This window comes from Sceloporus occidentalis, unplaced genomic scaffold (genome assembly GCF_023333645.1).
Source record: "Sceloporus occidentalis isolate IW3139 unplaced genomic scaffold, rSceOcc1.0.p SCAF_4, whole genome shotgun sequence".
Classification (NCBI taxonomy): Eukaryota; Metazoa; Chordata; class Lepidosauria; order Squamata; family Phrynosomatidae; genus Sceloporus; species Sceloporus occidentalis.
Genome location: NW_028316984.1, coordinates 25293428 through 25310596, shown reverse-complemented (window position 1 = coordinate 25310596; position 17169 = coordinate 25293428). Strand labels below are relative to the sequence as shown.

At 39.1% G+C, this 17169-nt stretch overlaps 1 protein-coding gene across 1 annotated transcript in view; it reads right to left on the bottom strand.

Moving 5' to 3' along the window:
• Positions 1-15736, bottom strand: part of LOC149313646 (dynein axonemal heavy chain 7-like) — a 44037-nt gene extending 28301 nt beyond the window's left edge. The window contains exons 1-2 of the mRNA XM_089519548.1: positions 15031-15736; positions 13726-13784 (exon numbers count right to left, since the gene is read on the bottom strand). Coding sequence (XP_089375674.1) covers positions 13726-13749 — 24 coding nt within the window. The 5' untranslated portion in view covers positions 13750-13784; positions 15031-15736. The remainder of the gene's footprint in view (positions 1-13725; positions 13785-15030) is intronic.
• Between the last annotated feature and the right edge of the window lie 1433 nt (positions 15737-17169).

Below are 17169 nucleotides of genomic sequence, written 5' to 3'. Positions count from 1 at the left end.
CCACATGCAAGGCTTTTCACCTCAAAATATCCATTTCCTTTGCACGATCTTCGTGAAATCAAAAGTACTACCATTGTTTTCCAATAACATATGAGTTAACGTGTTGGTTAACGCATGGCTCAACATTGACAAGCAACACATTTTAGAAGGGTTTTCCTGAGGTCTTCTTTCCCCACAGCTTCCTGATAGTCTCTTGAATGCATGGCTCTCTCCTTTCATGCTCCACATTAAATCTTCATCTTCAAAAGCCAGTGCTTTGCTTGTGTAATTGAGATCTTTCAAGAGAAAGCTGTTCACTTTAATCTGAGAGGGGTCTGGTTATCATTATGCAGCAGTGAGGAAAACATGCTCTGACCAGCTCTTAGAACTTCACAGTATCCTAACTTTGGAAAGAGAGAGCTATGACTTAGTTGAAGTTGGTCAAAAGCATCTGGACAGAAGTTACTCTTTCAGTGCATTTTTCCTGGGAACTAGCCTCCTTGATCTTCCCTTCCAAAGAAAGAAAGAAAGAAAGAAAGAAAGAAAGAAAGAAAGAAAGACTGGTTGGCACAACGGAGACACTCAAGAGAATACAAAGACCTAGCCGTGTTAATCTGAAAAATCAGTATGCAAAGGGATTTTGTAGCAGCTTTGAGACTAACTGAAAGAAAGAAGTTGGTAGCATGAATTTTCTATTTCCTCAGATGCATGTTTAACTCAAGAGCATGGTTAGAGTCAGACTTGGGCCAAGGAACAGTGCGGGTGTCATCTTTGTGATGGATTGCATTTTCAGAAGTTTTAACAACAAGTATAATTACCTTTTCACCAAGTGTAGTTGATATTCATGCAGTGTTTGACTGAGCTTTCAGGAAGGAGGTCATCCTTCATTTGGGTTCAGTTTTGATTCAAATGGAATCGAAGCCACCCATTCACTTTTGCAGAGCTTTTCAGCTGGTACGGGTCAACAAGTAAGCCCTAATTCTGCAAAAGCTGCTGGGCAGCCTTAAACTTAATCAGTTTCAGACATCTGCTGTTGATTCCCAAAATGCACAAAACAAGCATTTCAGCATCGAGGGAACTGTGTTGGTGCCAAAATTCTAAGGAATTGGGATCCTAGGCCAACCACAGTTGCCTAGCCCTGGTCAAAACATACCCTCCGACATTTCACAGATGAAAACCAGGGCATGTGGAGCTGAGTAGTATTAGAGTGTGGTCAAAAGGGTCTGGCCAAGCAACAAGAGGGCAAAAGTTATTAATGAAGAAGACAACTCAGAACTACTATTTTACTCAGAGATAGACCAAATGAGCCTAATGGCTCTGTGCCTCCTCTCCTTCCTACTGCATTAAGTGAGTACCAACTACTTTTACACTTGAAACTCAGTTTTCAGCAACTGAAGGAAATAGAGGGCAAAAGGAGAAAGTGGAAGGAGGAGAGAAAAATTGGGATGTTTTAAAGCCAGCTGAGAAAGCGGAACAGCAGAGGATCAATTGGGCCCTTCACTTGCAAACCAGGGCAGTTGGAAAGTATGTGGAAGGGCTTCTTTGCTGAATAATCTCTCTTGTGTTCCTCCTGAGTCTTGTCATTCCTTAGCATTCACCCGTGACAAAAAAATAGTCATGCAGGGGAGGAAGTAAAGAAATTGTGTACAAACCTTACAAATGAAAATACTATATAATCCTGGTTTGCCTTGCCCTCATTTAATCTCCTGTTGATATGATGTTTGGCTTGTAATAAGAGACAAGGCATGCAACCTCAATACTGAAAAGCCTTTCTCCCTAAACATACCAGTCTGAGAACTGAGGTCTGCTGGAGGGGTTCTTCTCTGTGTTCCACTGTAAGGGACACTACAAGGTCAGGGGGACATAGGAGAGGGCCTTCTTGGTTGTGGCACACTGACTGGAATACCCTCCTGTTACCCAAAATGCAGGGGTCCTACGAGGGCACCCACAATCAATATTTAAATAGGGGGGTTTTATTAGCTCCAACAACAGCAGCAAGAGAGCTAGGGCAACTGAAGCAGGAATCAAGCTATGTATAACCGTTCTGAGAAACAGGACTCCCAAGTGCAAGCTCAATGCGATTTTAGTTGTAATCACAGGAAATCAACAGTCACACAAGGCATCTGCTCATGCACACATTCAAGAACGAAGGATACAAAGGTGGTAGCGGATAGTGACTAAAAGGGGCTTGCAGGGGATGATATTGTATTATCTGATACTGATAATACTGTACCCAATTCTGGATGTGTAAATCCATTCGGGGGAATGCAGTGAGATGGAAAATGTTTTTTGGTGGGTTTTTCGGGCTATGTGGCCATGTTCTAGAAAGGTAGGAGTGATTTGCATGTGCAGGTCACACACCCCACTCCTTTCCAGGCAAGCATTCTCTGAAGATGCCAGCCACAGATGCTGGCGAAACGTCACAAAGAAACTCTTCTAGAACATGGCCACATAGCCCGAAAAACCCACATAAAACTATGGATGCCAGCCATGAAAGCTTTCAACTTCACAGATGGAAAATGGTTCAGCAATGGCTTGGAAGTGTGAGGCGTGCAGCTAATGCTGAGGAATCAGACAAAAGATGGATCTAGTGTCTGTCTGAATTTCAAACAAGACTAAATTGGGGATACTTTGGCAGGCACTTTTGTAGGGCAAAACATATCCCAGGGCAAGTTTTAGGACATGAAAGAATTTCCAGGAGGGAGGAATGAGCAAAGAAGTTGAGAATGGCTAGAATGTCCTTGGACAAAAGGAGTATCACTCCCAGTGGGGAGTGTACTTGGATTTCTGTTCCTGTGTCAGTACCAGGTCTATCACCCACCATCACTCCGGTCAGTGCAGGGATTATGCAGATTCTGATCTCAATCGATCTATCCTGTCTACATGCTCTTGTGTTCCCCCATGCAAAATTTACTGGATTTCTTTATATGGTAAAGCAATTTCCCACATCTGGGCACCCTCGCGGCTGCATTTTAACATCCCATTGATATCAATTTGATATTTACATAGAGGTAACACTTCCTTTGGAGAGTTGCTGCTTCCAGTGCTAGTTTCTTACAGGTGCCAAGCCAAAGCATGGCTTTTTATTAAAGCCTTTGGGGACTAGTTTACTCCAAAATGTACATGTTTTAAATTGTTCATGCTTTTAAAGTTGTGTTAACAGTTGTTTCGTTTAATATGTTTTTATCTTGTGACAATTATTTGTGGTTTTTGGTTTGGAAATGTTTTAAAGTGTTTGTATCGTATGCCACCCCGAGGTCCCATCATAAAAAGCAGGGTAAAAATGTTTTGAATAATAAATAATAAAATAAATAAAAAGCACAGAGGAAGTCATTCACCTTGAAGACCAAGCACACTTCTCACACAACACACACTTCTCACACACACAGAGAGCGAGAGCAAGAGAGATTGTGGGACTTCTATACTTTTCGATGATGACTGAACAGTTGTTGCTTGGTTTTATAAGATGTCATTTCCTTGTACTTCATATTCCTGCACAAAAGTGTGGCTCTCACTCCAGCCAATCTGCACAACCTCTCTTTTTCTTTCACATTTAACCTGTCCCCTAACCTTATGCCTCATTATTTAAGTCATATGCCACTTTCTCCCAGGATTTAAAGATAAGAAAGTGACGTAGCGTGTAGGTTCATATTCCATCTTTTCTTTTATTTGCTCCAAGAAAACACCTTATCACATTTTATTAGTCCTTGACTTCATTGCAATGGAATGTTTTGACAGGATTGCCTATGGCAACAAAATAAACTTCGGTGCCACCTCCACGAAGCACTCTTTTTTACAGCTTGCCAAGCCAGTGCTTGTATGGGGCAAAACCCAAAGTCATCCAAAGGATTTCATAGACCACGAGGTATTTAGACAGTGATTGTTTTCCAAAATCTGCAAGTGATTTTAAAAAAGAATGTGTGTGGTGTTTTTTAAAAAAAAAATACTCAAGGAGGACACACACAACCACAAAGGCCCATGTGCAAGGAGAATTGGATTTGCTTTTCTTAAACTCCAACTCCCAGAATCCAACTGCCAGTATTACTTTTGGCCATGTTGGAGTGGGAGTTCTGGGAGTTATAGTCCTAAAACATCTCTCCAAGCCTCCATTTGCAAGAATTTCACTGCCACTCAGATAACTAGAGTTTACACTTAACCAAAAACAGCCCAGAAGGCTCTTTACAAGGGCAAAATTCCTTTACCAGTTCAAAACTGATCCCCAAACTTGGACAATGGACATATTATATGGAAATCCATTCTTAAACTGAGTAGAAAATCAAGTCTTTGATTCTGCAAAAACTGGATCTTCATGAACTATCAGTTCCAAGACATTTTTATTTTCCCATATTTCTGGGTTGGTGAGCTGTAAATGGCTTTTTGCATCACCAATCTCCCTGCTACTACTCTTTTTGGATCACCTTTTTTGTGCGTTGCATATGAGTTGTTCAATAGCAGGGCAGACTGCCTCAAAAGGTGGTGGATTCTCTGTTTTAGGAGTTTTTGAGCAGAGATGGAATGGTTGTCCCCCAGGGATACTGAAGAGGCACATTCCTGTATCAACAGAGGTTTGAGGTAGAGGACCATCCAACTTCCACCAACTCCATTAATCTCTGTGCTTGTAATGCACAGGGAGGTGGGAAAGAAGTACATGAAAACCAGGTCTCCTATTTTGCCTACACAATTTGATTGGTATTATGTATAGAGGAATGAAGAACATCAGTAGGTCAAAAAGGATAGTGTAGCTGACAAACTTTTTGAACCTGTTGTCCAGATGGATATAGAGACAGGTATGTTGCAATGACTGTATCATGATTGAAATTGTGCATGGGCAATATTTTTAAAGGATGCTGTTGGGTGAAAGAATTCTGTCTCTTTCAAAAATCCTATATACTAGAATTGAATATCCAGGGAAAAGAAATAATTCTGGTGGCAGTTTATTCTCCTCAGGAAAGGAAATCTAAATTTTACAAAAAACCTGGAGGAAATATTACAGGATTACTGTGGTAAAGAGATTGTGTTATGTGGAGATTTTAATGGGGTAATAAACCCACAAAGCGATAGATTGGCTAGTAAGAGAATTAAAGCTGGACAAGGCAAATTACCTAATACGTTTTTTAAGTTAATGAATTCTCATAATTTAATTGACATATGGAGACTGAAGAGAGGGGAACAAAAAGATTTTACTTTCTTTTCAGAAAAACATAGGTCTTTTGCAAGAATCGACCTTTTCTTAACTTCTAAAACACTCTGTTCAAAAGCAAAGAAAGTTGATATACTAGCTAGAACACATTCAGACCATAACCCCATAAGTCTTCACTTAAAAATCATAGAATCTGAATATAACTGGAAACTACAGGAATACCTTCTAGAAAATGAGAGTATTGTCAAAGAAGCAAGGACAATAATTAAACAATATTTTGTAGAGAACATGAATAAAGAAGTGGGAATAGAAACCGTGTGGGACGCTGCTAAAGCAGTGTTTAGAGGGTTCTTTATACAAAAACATAAGCAAGTACAGAGGAAAAGAAGGGAAAAAATAAAACAAATTTCAGATGAAATTAAACGAAAGGAAGAAGAATTGATTAATAGCTCAGAGAAAGATAAAAAGGTGATAATTCAAGAAATCAAAATACTACAAAGACAATACTCTATAGAAAACACAGAAGAAATAATTAAAAATATGAAAAGAATTAAAGCTAAACAATTTCAAGGAGCTAACAAAATAGGTAAATGGTTGGCTTGGAAGCTAAGAAAGGAAAGGGATAAGAATATGATTATTAAAATAAAAAAAGAAGGGAAAACCTTCACAGAACAAAAGAAGATTAAAGAAACTTTTTATCAATATTTTAATAATTTATATAAGGCTAAAGATCTAAAAAAAGAAGAGATAGAAGAATATTTGAAAAAATGTAAGATTCCAAAAATAGAACAGGATGCTAGAGAACAATTAGATGCTCCCATCACAAAAGAAGAGTTAGATAAGGTGGTAAAGAATTTGAAAAATAACAAAAGTCCAGGCCCAGATGGATTCACAACTAAATTTTATAAGATATTCCAAGATGAAATAAGAGACCCTTTAACACAAACTATGAATCATATTAAAGAGGGGAAAATGCCTCCATCATGGGAAGAGGCAAACATTTGTTTAATATTAAAAGAGGAGAAAAATAAAGAAGAGATGGGCAGTTACAGGCCCATCTCACTTTTGAATGAAGATTATAAGATCTTCACAAGTATTCTCTCAAATAGACTTAAATTAATCTTAAAAAATGTAATTTCTAAAGAACAATGTGGGTTCATCCCAAACAGAGAAATGAAAGATAACATAAGACAGATCATCGACATTATCGAATATTATGAAGTACATAACGAAAAAAAGCTTGCTCTGGTATTGTTGGACCTCGAGAAAGCTTTTGATAATCTGGATTGGACGGTAATGAAAATGGTTTTACAACAAATAGGTATAGGAAAGGAATTCCAAAAATGGGTGAACGCTATATATAGAAAACAGACAGCCAAAATAATAATTAATGGAAATAGAACTAACTCAATAGATATTAAAAAAGGGACAAGGCAAGGGTTTCCCCTTTCTCCAGTCTTGTTTGTGATTTCCCTGGACATATTTTTAAAGAAAATAAATGACACAGCTGAGCTAAGGGGAGTTCAAATCAAGGGAGATCAATATAAAATACGGGCCTTCACTGATGACATCGCAATATCATTAGAAGACCCTATTTCCAGTATTACATGTCTGAGAGAAAATATAGAAGAATTTGAAAAAGTATCGGGGTTAAAAATAAATTTAACTAAAACAAAAGTTATTACAAAGAACATGAGGCAAGAAGAGGAAATGCAAATTCAAGATATGACAGGATTCAACGTTACAAGAAAAGCGAAATATTTAGGTATAATAATAACAAATAAAAATGCAGATTTGATTTGGAATAATTATACTAAAAAGTGGGATGAGATAAAGAGAGAGATGAAAGATTGGAGAAACTTAAAGTTATCATTAATGGGAAGGATCTCAGCGGTGAAAATGAATTTAATCCCTAAATTACTGTTTCTGTTTCGCACCATCCCGGTGATAAAAAACAATAAATTCCTGGTAGAATGGCAAAAACAGATCTCAGAATTCATCTGGGACGGGAAAAAACCAAGGATAAAACAAATTTACATGCAAGACCCGATCCATAGAGGAGGGTTAGCAGTTCCCAACATCAGATTATATTACGAAGCTAGCTCCTTAGAATGGTTGAGTGATTGGATTAAACTCGAAAAGAAGAAATTATTGAAACTGGAGGGACATGACTTGAGGTTCGGCTTCCACGCTTATATGTTCTATGGGAAAATCAAGGCAAATGCTGCTTTTAAGAATCATTTTATTAGAGCGTCTCTTTATAAGGTCTGGGGAAAACATAAAAGATGGATCAGCCCGCACATTCCTTTATGGCTATCATCACCACACGAAGCCTTGTTTAACACTGACACTCAAAAGAAAGAAAGCTGGTTAACCTATGGTGATGTACTTAGGAAAAGAGGGAATGAACTGGTATTAAAAACTTTAGATCATTTAAGAAGGGAAGGATATAAATGTGGATGGTTTTTATATCACCAGATAGACGCTAGATTAAAAATGGATAAAAAGACAGCAAAAGTAGCCAATAAATTATCTAAGCCAGAGGAAATTCTGATACAAGATAAACCAGGGAAGTTATCGAGATTATACAAAGCCTTGTTGGAACTTCAAACAGAGAGTGATTTGACAAAAGAAAACATGATCAAATGGGCAAAGGACTGTGAAGACACACCCAACTAAAGGTGGTGGCAGGTTTGGGTGTGCAACGCCGGTACCCTGGTGAGATCAAACTCTTTACCCAAAAAGGCTCTGAAGCTGAATGTAAAGTTCAGAAGGGGGGGAAATTTAATTTAAAGGACAAAAATAAAGAATGAAGCTGGTGCAGGGTCTTTCAGCTCCTGAATTCCTCTATTTTCTTGCTGATAGTAACTAAAATGGCTAACTTGGTAACTGATTTGGCTAAAGTGTAAGAAATGCCCTTTCCGGCTGTCTGGGCCTGTTTGTCACCAAAAGGCAGCTCTCTGCCTGCTCACAGCAAAGACTGCTCCCAGCTAAAGGCTTCCAGCTACAACAGAGCATGCTGGGAAAGGACAAACCTAACCTGGAAATAATGCAGGGGAATCCTACAGCTCCTGCCACAACTAATACAAAGAACTTTTCTACACTAAACATACTATGGCCTGAACCAATGTGAAAGAAAATGCAGGGGGAAATTCAATCAGTCCTGGCAGGACATCACATGGCTTGTGTTTGTTATCATTATTGATATGGTTGTTTGTAATTGTGTCATATAAAAAATAAAAAAAATGGGAAAAAATCCTATATATTATGTTAATATCTCCCGCGAAACCCTAGGAAGCTGTTAGGCCATCTTCCACTCTGGGACTGAGCTGAACCAAACCTCCTTAGCTAGAGTAAGGTGCCTGCATCACGTGCCTCATTCTCATCATCAACCTGTTAGGCAAACTTTGCAAAAAGCCATAAACTGAGGTATGTATGTTTAAGGAAAACAGCAGAATAAACTCTGTCCTTGCCAACTGAAGTTCACAGAGTGTCAACGCTTTGTGTGTCAAAGGGTGTTCAAAGTCCATGAAATTACCAGTGAAGGTGAGAGGGCTTTACGTGTAATGAGGCACGGAGAAGCTCAGAGAGGCAGATGATCACACATCTATATCAATGTGCCTGGAGTCTTAGCACAGCATTCACTGAAGTGTTAGGTTTCTGGTCTGCGCCACCTCATATGGCAAGGAGAATGCCAAATCGTGGCATTTCAGATGGCAGGATGACCACAGGGGGTTCTCCTAAATGAATCAAGAGCTTCCGAGGGCTGGCCAGTCTCCTGGCAAACATCCAATGGACATACATGCGATGAATTAGTTCCCTGTATGTTTTCTTGTCGTTGTGTGCCTTCAAGTCATTGCCAGCTTATGGTGACCCTAAGGCAAACCTATGCCAGGGTTTTCTTGGCAAATTTCTTCAGAGGGGGTTTGCCTTTGACATCCTTTGAGGCTGAGAGAGTGTGACCTACTCAGTGGATTTCCATGGCCAAGCTGGGATTTGAACCCTGCTCTCCAAGTGTCCTAATCCTACACTGGGAGTGGCAGTACAGAGCTCCAGCAGTGGATGAAAGTACACATAACCCCCTTTGAATATTCTTTCTACACAAGGAGGGGTTGTGTGTCCCTTCCCCTAACAAAACTTAGCATCAGGGAGAGGGCGAGACTCTTTTCTCTGATGTGCTTGTAACCCCGGAGAGGTGTGTGCATGAGTTGTATGAGAAGTGAATGAACAGTGTCAACAGTTTGTGCATACTTTGATCATTGTGGGAAGTTGAGTCATCTTAAGTATAGAACCAGAAATGGAATAAAGAATTAGCAAATAAACAGTATACCTTTCCTGTGAGCAAACAATATACCATTTCCTGTGAAGAAAACCCTTCTCTCCTGTGAAAAGGGGGCTGGAGCGGGGGGTTATGACTGACACAAAGTACACAAGTAAACTGAATAGATAAAGGCAAAAATAAGCTTTTTTTCTGGCCAGATTAAGATAGATGGGTTTCTGTGCCACCCACTGCAACAATTGTTGGCAGCAGTATATCTGAGATCCGGAGTTTGCAGACTTCTAGCAAACTTTACAGGGAAGTTTTCTCCATTGCTCCGGCTGTTTACAGCAGACATCAACTCGTGATCAGCAAGAGAAAAATGTTTCCTGAATTATCAGCTGTTCCTATAAAAATGGAATTATTATTACTACACTTCTCCAGAAATAGACTGCGAGGAACAAAATGTTTATGCCACGGACAGCCACCTGTGATTTAGAGTGTTGCTACAAGAAGAAATCTGGGTGTCTCAATTTATACTTTTGTTTTCATTGTGTATGGAATGCACTTTCTGGAAGAGCTTTACGTGCCATAAATATAAAACATCCGAGCACTTCTGAGAAAACTGAAGGCTCTTGTAAAACCAAAGCAAATACATGGGAACATTGTACTGAAGACACAAGAATTCAGTCATGCTTAAAAAAAACAATTCAAGGCAAAAGAATTTTTATTTATATGCAACAGTCCATCAGTTGCCATGAATTTGTACTCATGAAAACCATGTTAGGCTTTTTGCAATGTTATCTTCATTTTAAGATTGTAAATGCTACCACAGAATTCAGTTATAGCTACGCTATGCTGATGAATCTCACTCTTTCTTTAACGCTAAAATGTAAAGCTTTGTTTGGGATGTCTTAAATATTAATGAAATATATAAATGCAACGGAAACAATCTAAACTGTGCTGCAAACACATTTTTCTTGTTTGTACTGACTATATCCAGATTTTGCTCTGTGGAACCCCTTATATAAAACATTTCCCTTCTGTTTTGCATTCATGCTGTAATGTATGATTTTCCCATTTACAATGCACACAGACACACAGAGTTCAATCTGAATCAGCTAATGCTTTGAAACTCACAGAACTACTGAAAGCACAGTAAGACTTTTGAACGAACCCAGACTTTTTACTAGAATAGCCATCATTGAACTTCTATTTTTAAAAGCCATTTGTGGTTGCAATCCCTGCTTCTCTCTTTTAGGACATTTATTAATGTGTATTATTTTATTGCAAACTTTTTAAAAAGCATGCTGTCAATTGCACTCTTTGTAAATTGCTCTAAATACTGTGACTTTAATTGGAAGGGCATGATATATTGATATAACACAGATAGATTATAATGCCTTGTTGTGTGCTTTCAAGTCATTTCCAACATAGAGCAACCCTAACGTGACTCTATCGCAGAGTTTTCCTGGCAAGATTTGTTAAGAGGGGGCTTACCTTTGCCTCCCTCTGAGGCTGAAAGTGACTTGCCCAAAGTCACCCAATGGGGTTCCATGGCCAAATGTGGATTCGAACTCTGGTCTCGTCATAGTCTAATTCTCAAACCATTACACTGTGCACTCATTCTGTATTATAAAACCAGCATAATGTTAACATATGTAACAATTATAATACAATTTCCTTAAGTACCCATCTATACTGTAAAAACATTTCTCCAGGGGCAGAAGAAAGCTATTCTAGATTTCAAATGCTCTTATACTGTTCCTTTAATGCTGATTCTCTTTACAATAATTATGCATCTATTTAACATTTAAAAATGTCTCTCCCCCTTCCATAGCTATAGAGAAAAGCTGGATAATGTGGCTCTCTCCCAATGTTACCATTACCATCCCTAGCCAGCATAACCAGGAATCAGGGACACTGCTCACAGCCCTCCTTTCATCCATTATAGGACCCAAGGCAGCTTTTATGGCTTGGGTCCAGGGTACTTGGAGGACCGCCTCTCCCCATATAGTCCGCCTCGCACACTCAGAACATCTGGGGCCAACCTATTGGAGGTCCCTAAGTCTCGTTTTGTAACGACCTCACAGAGGGCCTTTACTATCTTTGCCCCCACTTTGTGGAACAAGCTCCCTGTACAGCTTCGTTCCTCTGCATCGTTACTTTCTTTTAAAAAAGATTTAAAAACACACTTATTTCGGCTGGCATTCCCACTTCAGTAATCCTGTTATCTTTTGCCCCAACTACCTTAAAGTTGTTGTCTTATCTTTGCCCTGATATTTTGATTGTTTGCTTCCCGTCCCTACTCCTCTGATGATGTTTTAATTTTTATATGTAATATTTTAACTTGTATTTTATTGTCTTCTTACCTGTAAGCCGCCTTGATCACATTTTGGAAAGGCGGGGTAGAAATAAAGATTATTATTATTATTATTATTATTATTATTTTAAAAATTAAAACAAAGTACAGTTAAACCCCAAGAGACAGCATGATGTAGTGGCTTGAGTGCTGGACTAGGAGTTTGGGAGACCAGGATTCAAATCTTTGTTTGGCCACGCAAACCTACTCTGTGACCTTGGGCAGGTCACATTTTCTCAGCCTCAGAGGAAGGCCAGGATAAACCCCCTGCTGAATACATATTGCCAAGAAAACCCTGTTATTAGATTCACATTAGAGTCAACGTAAGTTGGAAACAACGTGAAGGCCCACAACAACAACACGCAGCTCAAACGCATTTGATAAAAAATATTTAAAACCCATTAAATAAACAGTTTTGTTAAAAACACTAAATTAAAACAAAGTGAAAAGGATAAAAGCAGCTCCTTTTTCTACAGTTAAGAGCCAAAGGCCTAAATAAAAAGGTGGAAAGAGAGCAGATGGCGGCCAACAGAGTCTCTCTGGCTGAGCTATCCACAACTTGGCTCTCTCCTCAGGGTGACCAGGCATCCTCCTTTCTCAGGACATGTCCTACATTTCAACCTTCTGCCCAGGAGGAATTCCAAAAGGTCCTCCATTTTGAGCATGATTACGAAGCATGAGCTTCTATTTATATGAGTGTTTTAGCTTTTATTTCGTAATGTCCCCCATTTTTCTTGAATGTCATACATTTCGCGGTGCCTCGTCCTCCTTTGTTCCCCAAATTAAACCTGGGAGTTGCAACCTCACAACCTCTGGAGGGCTACCTGCATCTCATCTCTGGGGAAGAGAAACTCTCTCTTTCTCTCTGAAAGAAAACAGGAATGACAATCATGTTTACTAGCAAGGAGGGGCACGTGCGATAGTAGCGAATGCAGTGAAACCACAAGCTGTCTTAGTCTCTTACTTCAAATCACACATCAAGGTCATTTTTTTCTTTTTGGAATGCTAACCAGGTCAATGTTTTCTTCATAACATCCCTGGTCTCCCAGAGACTGGCTTTAACGTACTGCAAAACCGTGACGTTTGGTATGCAGAAGCTACAAGACTGGTTTTTGCCGGTATCCCTTAGCATGTTTCAACAAATCAGACCAATTCAAATCAATAGGATGTTCAACATTGTCTCCGCGCTACTAAAGCTTCAAAATAGCTCATTGCTCATAAGGAATTGTTATCTTAAGATTCAGAACACAAATCTGAATTGCTTATAACCATAGGTCATCATAGTAGATAACAAAGAGATTATACAAACGTCAGATAACAAAGTTGAAATATAACCATATAAAATATCATGTACAATTTCAAACACCATTTCTGATACTACTAAACTTGCCAATCAGAATTCAATATAGAAAATGAAGCCGTAAGAGGGGTAAACCTCAACGTTTGGGGAATGCCTAATAACTTGCATGGGCTTCAGCAAAGCCACTGAAAAAGTTGCAGCTCTTTTAGTGACAAACGTTGAGGTTTATTAAAAATCCAAAATTCTATTTTTTGGCAGATGGGCCAATTGTTTTTAATGGATAACAACCCCACAATATATTTTCTTCTTTGACAGCGTACAACTAAACAAATAAAGGAGTGGCTTAAGTTAGGAATGTCTGGATGAAAGGCATCATCTTTGATAGGAACATACTTTCTGGGGACCAGGCAAATAATGATCTACTCACTCTTTTCTTCCCTGGTCTCTCTTGTGTTCTTTCACTTAGTAGTATCAATCTGTTCTTATTTGTAATGCCTGCTATTGGGAGGACTGCATATTTTTAAATGTTAAGTCAGCCAGATCTCCCTGGAGCTTGCTACATGAGAACAAATGTAAGGAGGCTATGAGTATTAGAGCAACAACAGAGAGATACTGAAGTATGCACAGACACATGCACACTTCATGCATGCACTTATGAGGCTTTAACTGGACAGGTTTTCTCTTACCTTCCAGGTAATGCAGCAGGGCATGGCAATGAATGACAAAGATGGTCTGTCCACCTCAGCTGGTTGGAGGATAAAGAATAAATATTGGGATGCATAGGTAATCCATAACAAGTAGGACATACAAAACAAACTTGTAGTATTGTCCTCAGGGTACTGTTCTCTGCATCAGGGCTCCAGACAGCAGTTCCTTCCAGGAAGGCCTTCCTCTTCCCTACCCCAAATGTCATCCCAATTCACGTTTCTTTCCAAACTCAACCTGACTACTGAGCCTTCTCAGTCCCTACTACATTGTTGGGGACTAACCTATTATCTCCCATACCATTTTTCCTGCTGCAAACCTTGGGGTTTTCCCCAAATATAATGATGCATCTGTTTCTCAGGGGACTCAAGTGGTAGAGCAAGTTGTTCAAACTACAAGTCACTGGCACTTCTGTTTAGGATACTGGCATAATTGTCACTGACGCTGTGTAAAACTGAAATGCTGTCCTGCAGCTGAAGTTTTTAAAACAATGATTGACATGTTTGTTCTGTTGGTGGCAGCTGACCATCCCCCCCCCCCCACTTCACTTGGTTTTGCCCCAAAGCATGCAAAAGCAGCAGGTGGAAGGGAAAACTGCAGAAATGTGGACTGCAAGGGACCAAGGCCTTGAACTACAGTGGCTCCTTGGTATTTGCTGAGGTTTCAGGACCCACAGGTGGATACCAAAATTTGTGGATGTTCAAGTCCCACTAAATACCATGGCATAGTAAAATGGTGTGTCCCTTGTACAAAATAGCATAATCAATGTTTGCTTACTGGCAATTGTATTGGCAATTCATTTAAAAAAAATATTTCTTTACATAAAGAAATACAAGAAATAACCGAAATACGAATACCCCTAATTCCAGAACTATTTTTATTAAACATGATAGAATCACCACACGCAAAATTAGACAGAAACCAAAATAGCTTATTATTGTACCTCATTACGGCTGCACGCATGGTGTTTGCTAGACATTGGAAGGGAAGGGAAATTCCAGAAATGTTTGAGTGGAAAATAAAGGTAATGGAGTTAAAAGAAATGGATAAAATGACTATGTATAGTACAGGGAAAACAGAGCAAGATTACGAAAAGAAATGGGGAAGGCTTGGAGAAATATGGAATTAATGGATAGTGAGGAACATACTGGAAAAATAGAGATGACTATTCCTTTTATTACAAAAATATGTTTTTTAGTATTTTGCAACCTCTTGTTAAACAATGAAGGGGAATATGTGGGGGGAAAAGGTGGAGGATTTAAGGGGAATTTGGTTTATGTACTTACAGGTAGAAAATTGGTCAGTTTAGGTAAACTGCCCTTCTTCTCACTGTTCTCCGTCCACATATTAAGACAGATCTGGAAATTGTGGTGTTTTGTTTTGTTTTTTTCTCCTTTCTGGTTGTGAACATAATGACTTAATACAAAATCAGAGAGTAAGATACTTTTTTTAATGTATATAAAAATTGCAATAAACATTATAATAAAAAAAATATTTCTTAGCCGTGGATAGTTGATACCGTATATAAAAAATCCATGGAAATGGCAGACCAACTGTACTAAGACCTGATGTGCTTCCTTCACAGTGTACTTCCACAGTGGATGTGCATGTGGTGTGGTGAACCTATGGCAGCATACATCTCTTGCATTACTTGTGGCCCTGCTCAACTTCAGACCATAAGACCTGGTTGAGGACATACTGTGTCTAACTGTAATGTTCTCCTTGCCTTCTGTTGACCTGCTCCCGTTCCTGTTCCTATCATGCTTGCTGACATATATCCCATCTATTTCTCTTTGATGTGGTTAGATCCTGGCAGTAGATACTTTGGATCTAAGTCCTACTCAAGGTTGGCAGTGGATGCTCCTGCGCACTATCCATTCTGCTGTCCACACAGTTGTCTTTGAAAGAAGACTGGTGCACTGCCATTGGTATGAGGAATATCAACAAATTGATGAAGACCATCTTGCTGTTTAGGCACACATTCCTCTGAAGGCTTCACTCTAAAAAGCTAAAGTACAACATACAAAAATGATCTTAATGTTTTGAAGAAGCAAAGGGGTCAGACTGGCCTTAATTAAAATCTAGCTGCAACTCCAAACGTCCCAAGTTAAAATGCAGCAAACCCATTGTATTCCAGAGATGGGTGGAAGAAATAATGGCCCCAAAACCATGCCAAGTGGCTCAATTGTGGTTAGAAACTAGGAGCCTGCCAATTAAAACAGGAGTGTCCTCTCATATTTTTTATTTTAACTAATGGTTTAAGATCACCCACATGGAGGGGAGAGGCTGCCAAAACTTCTTCAGGATCAAAGTCCAGTTACTGTTATGAAACAAATCATAGTCAAAACACTGATAGGCTTTTACACCAATCTGATGTTTTTAGTGTTCATCTTTTGGTGTCTAAGCAGATGTTGCTGAAGTAACACAAAAAGGGTTTAAATTATTATCTGGTACATTTAAACTCATCAGTACATTATGTTCGAATTTATGTGTATTTATAAGAGCTTTTCTGCAGATGTCCAGTCGATAGATATCTCACCAAGAAAGCACTAGCCCTTGTTCCACTTCATTTTCCTTTCACTTCATTTGGATATTTGTTTCAGGAATATATCATATAAGCACTACTTCTGAGGAAAAAATAATGGTGCATCTGCCCCATTGTACTGAAATGCCCCCTCCATACAGAGATAATATCACCAGATATCAAATACTAGCCAGTGGTCAGTTAAAAAGAACCACTCAACGTGGGTCAAAACAGAAAGGCTCTACATGGTTTTAGGAACAAGTGCATATATATCCGTCATAACTACAGAAATCAAATTTGAAATTAGTCAGTGCATAAACTGGCTAGTAGGTTCCTAATTCTCAAATATACGAGCTCCAAGTTTGATCCAACAAAGCAATCCTTTTGACATTTAAATTGAGACCGAGTTCCTTTATATTTTCTGTGCCTGTGCAATCTGCATGTCTAATCTGCCAAACTGCCATTTTTGCTGTTCTTGACTGGTAGCCCTTTGCTTTCCATGAAAATTTCTCACTTGCAATACACATCCATTTGGTTTTACCTCGCCCCTTAAGTCACTCTTTTCCAGGGGAACCATTTTAAGGCCAAAGTGCTATATGTTTTTAGCATAAATGCTTTTAGCATAAATTCATACCAGTGTATTTATGCTGACTCTCAAAGTGGTTCAAATGTGTGCACAGTGGGCTCCAGGGACCTGAGTTCATCTGTTCAGCAAGTCTGTTAGGTCTTCCCCAGCAAGGTAAAAGTGAGAGATTAAGGCTCCATTCACACTACAAAAATAATCCAGGATGAATCCAGGTTGAATTCTTGGTGTTCACACATGTCCTGAATGCACTTTGGCATGGGGGACTAGCAAAAAACCTAGTTATCCTGGGATACTCAATACAAGTCCCCGCCCCCA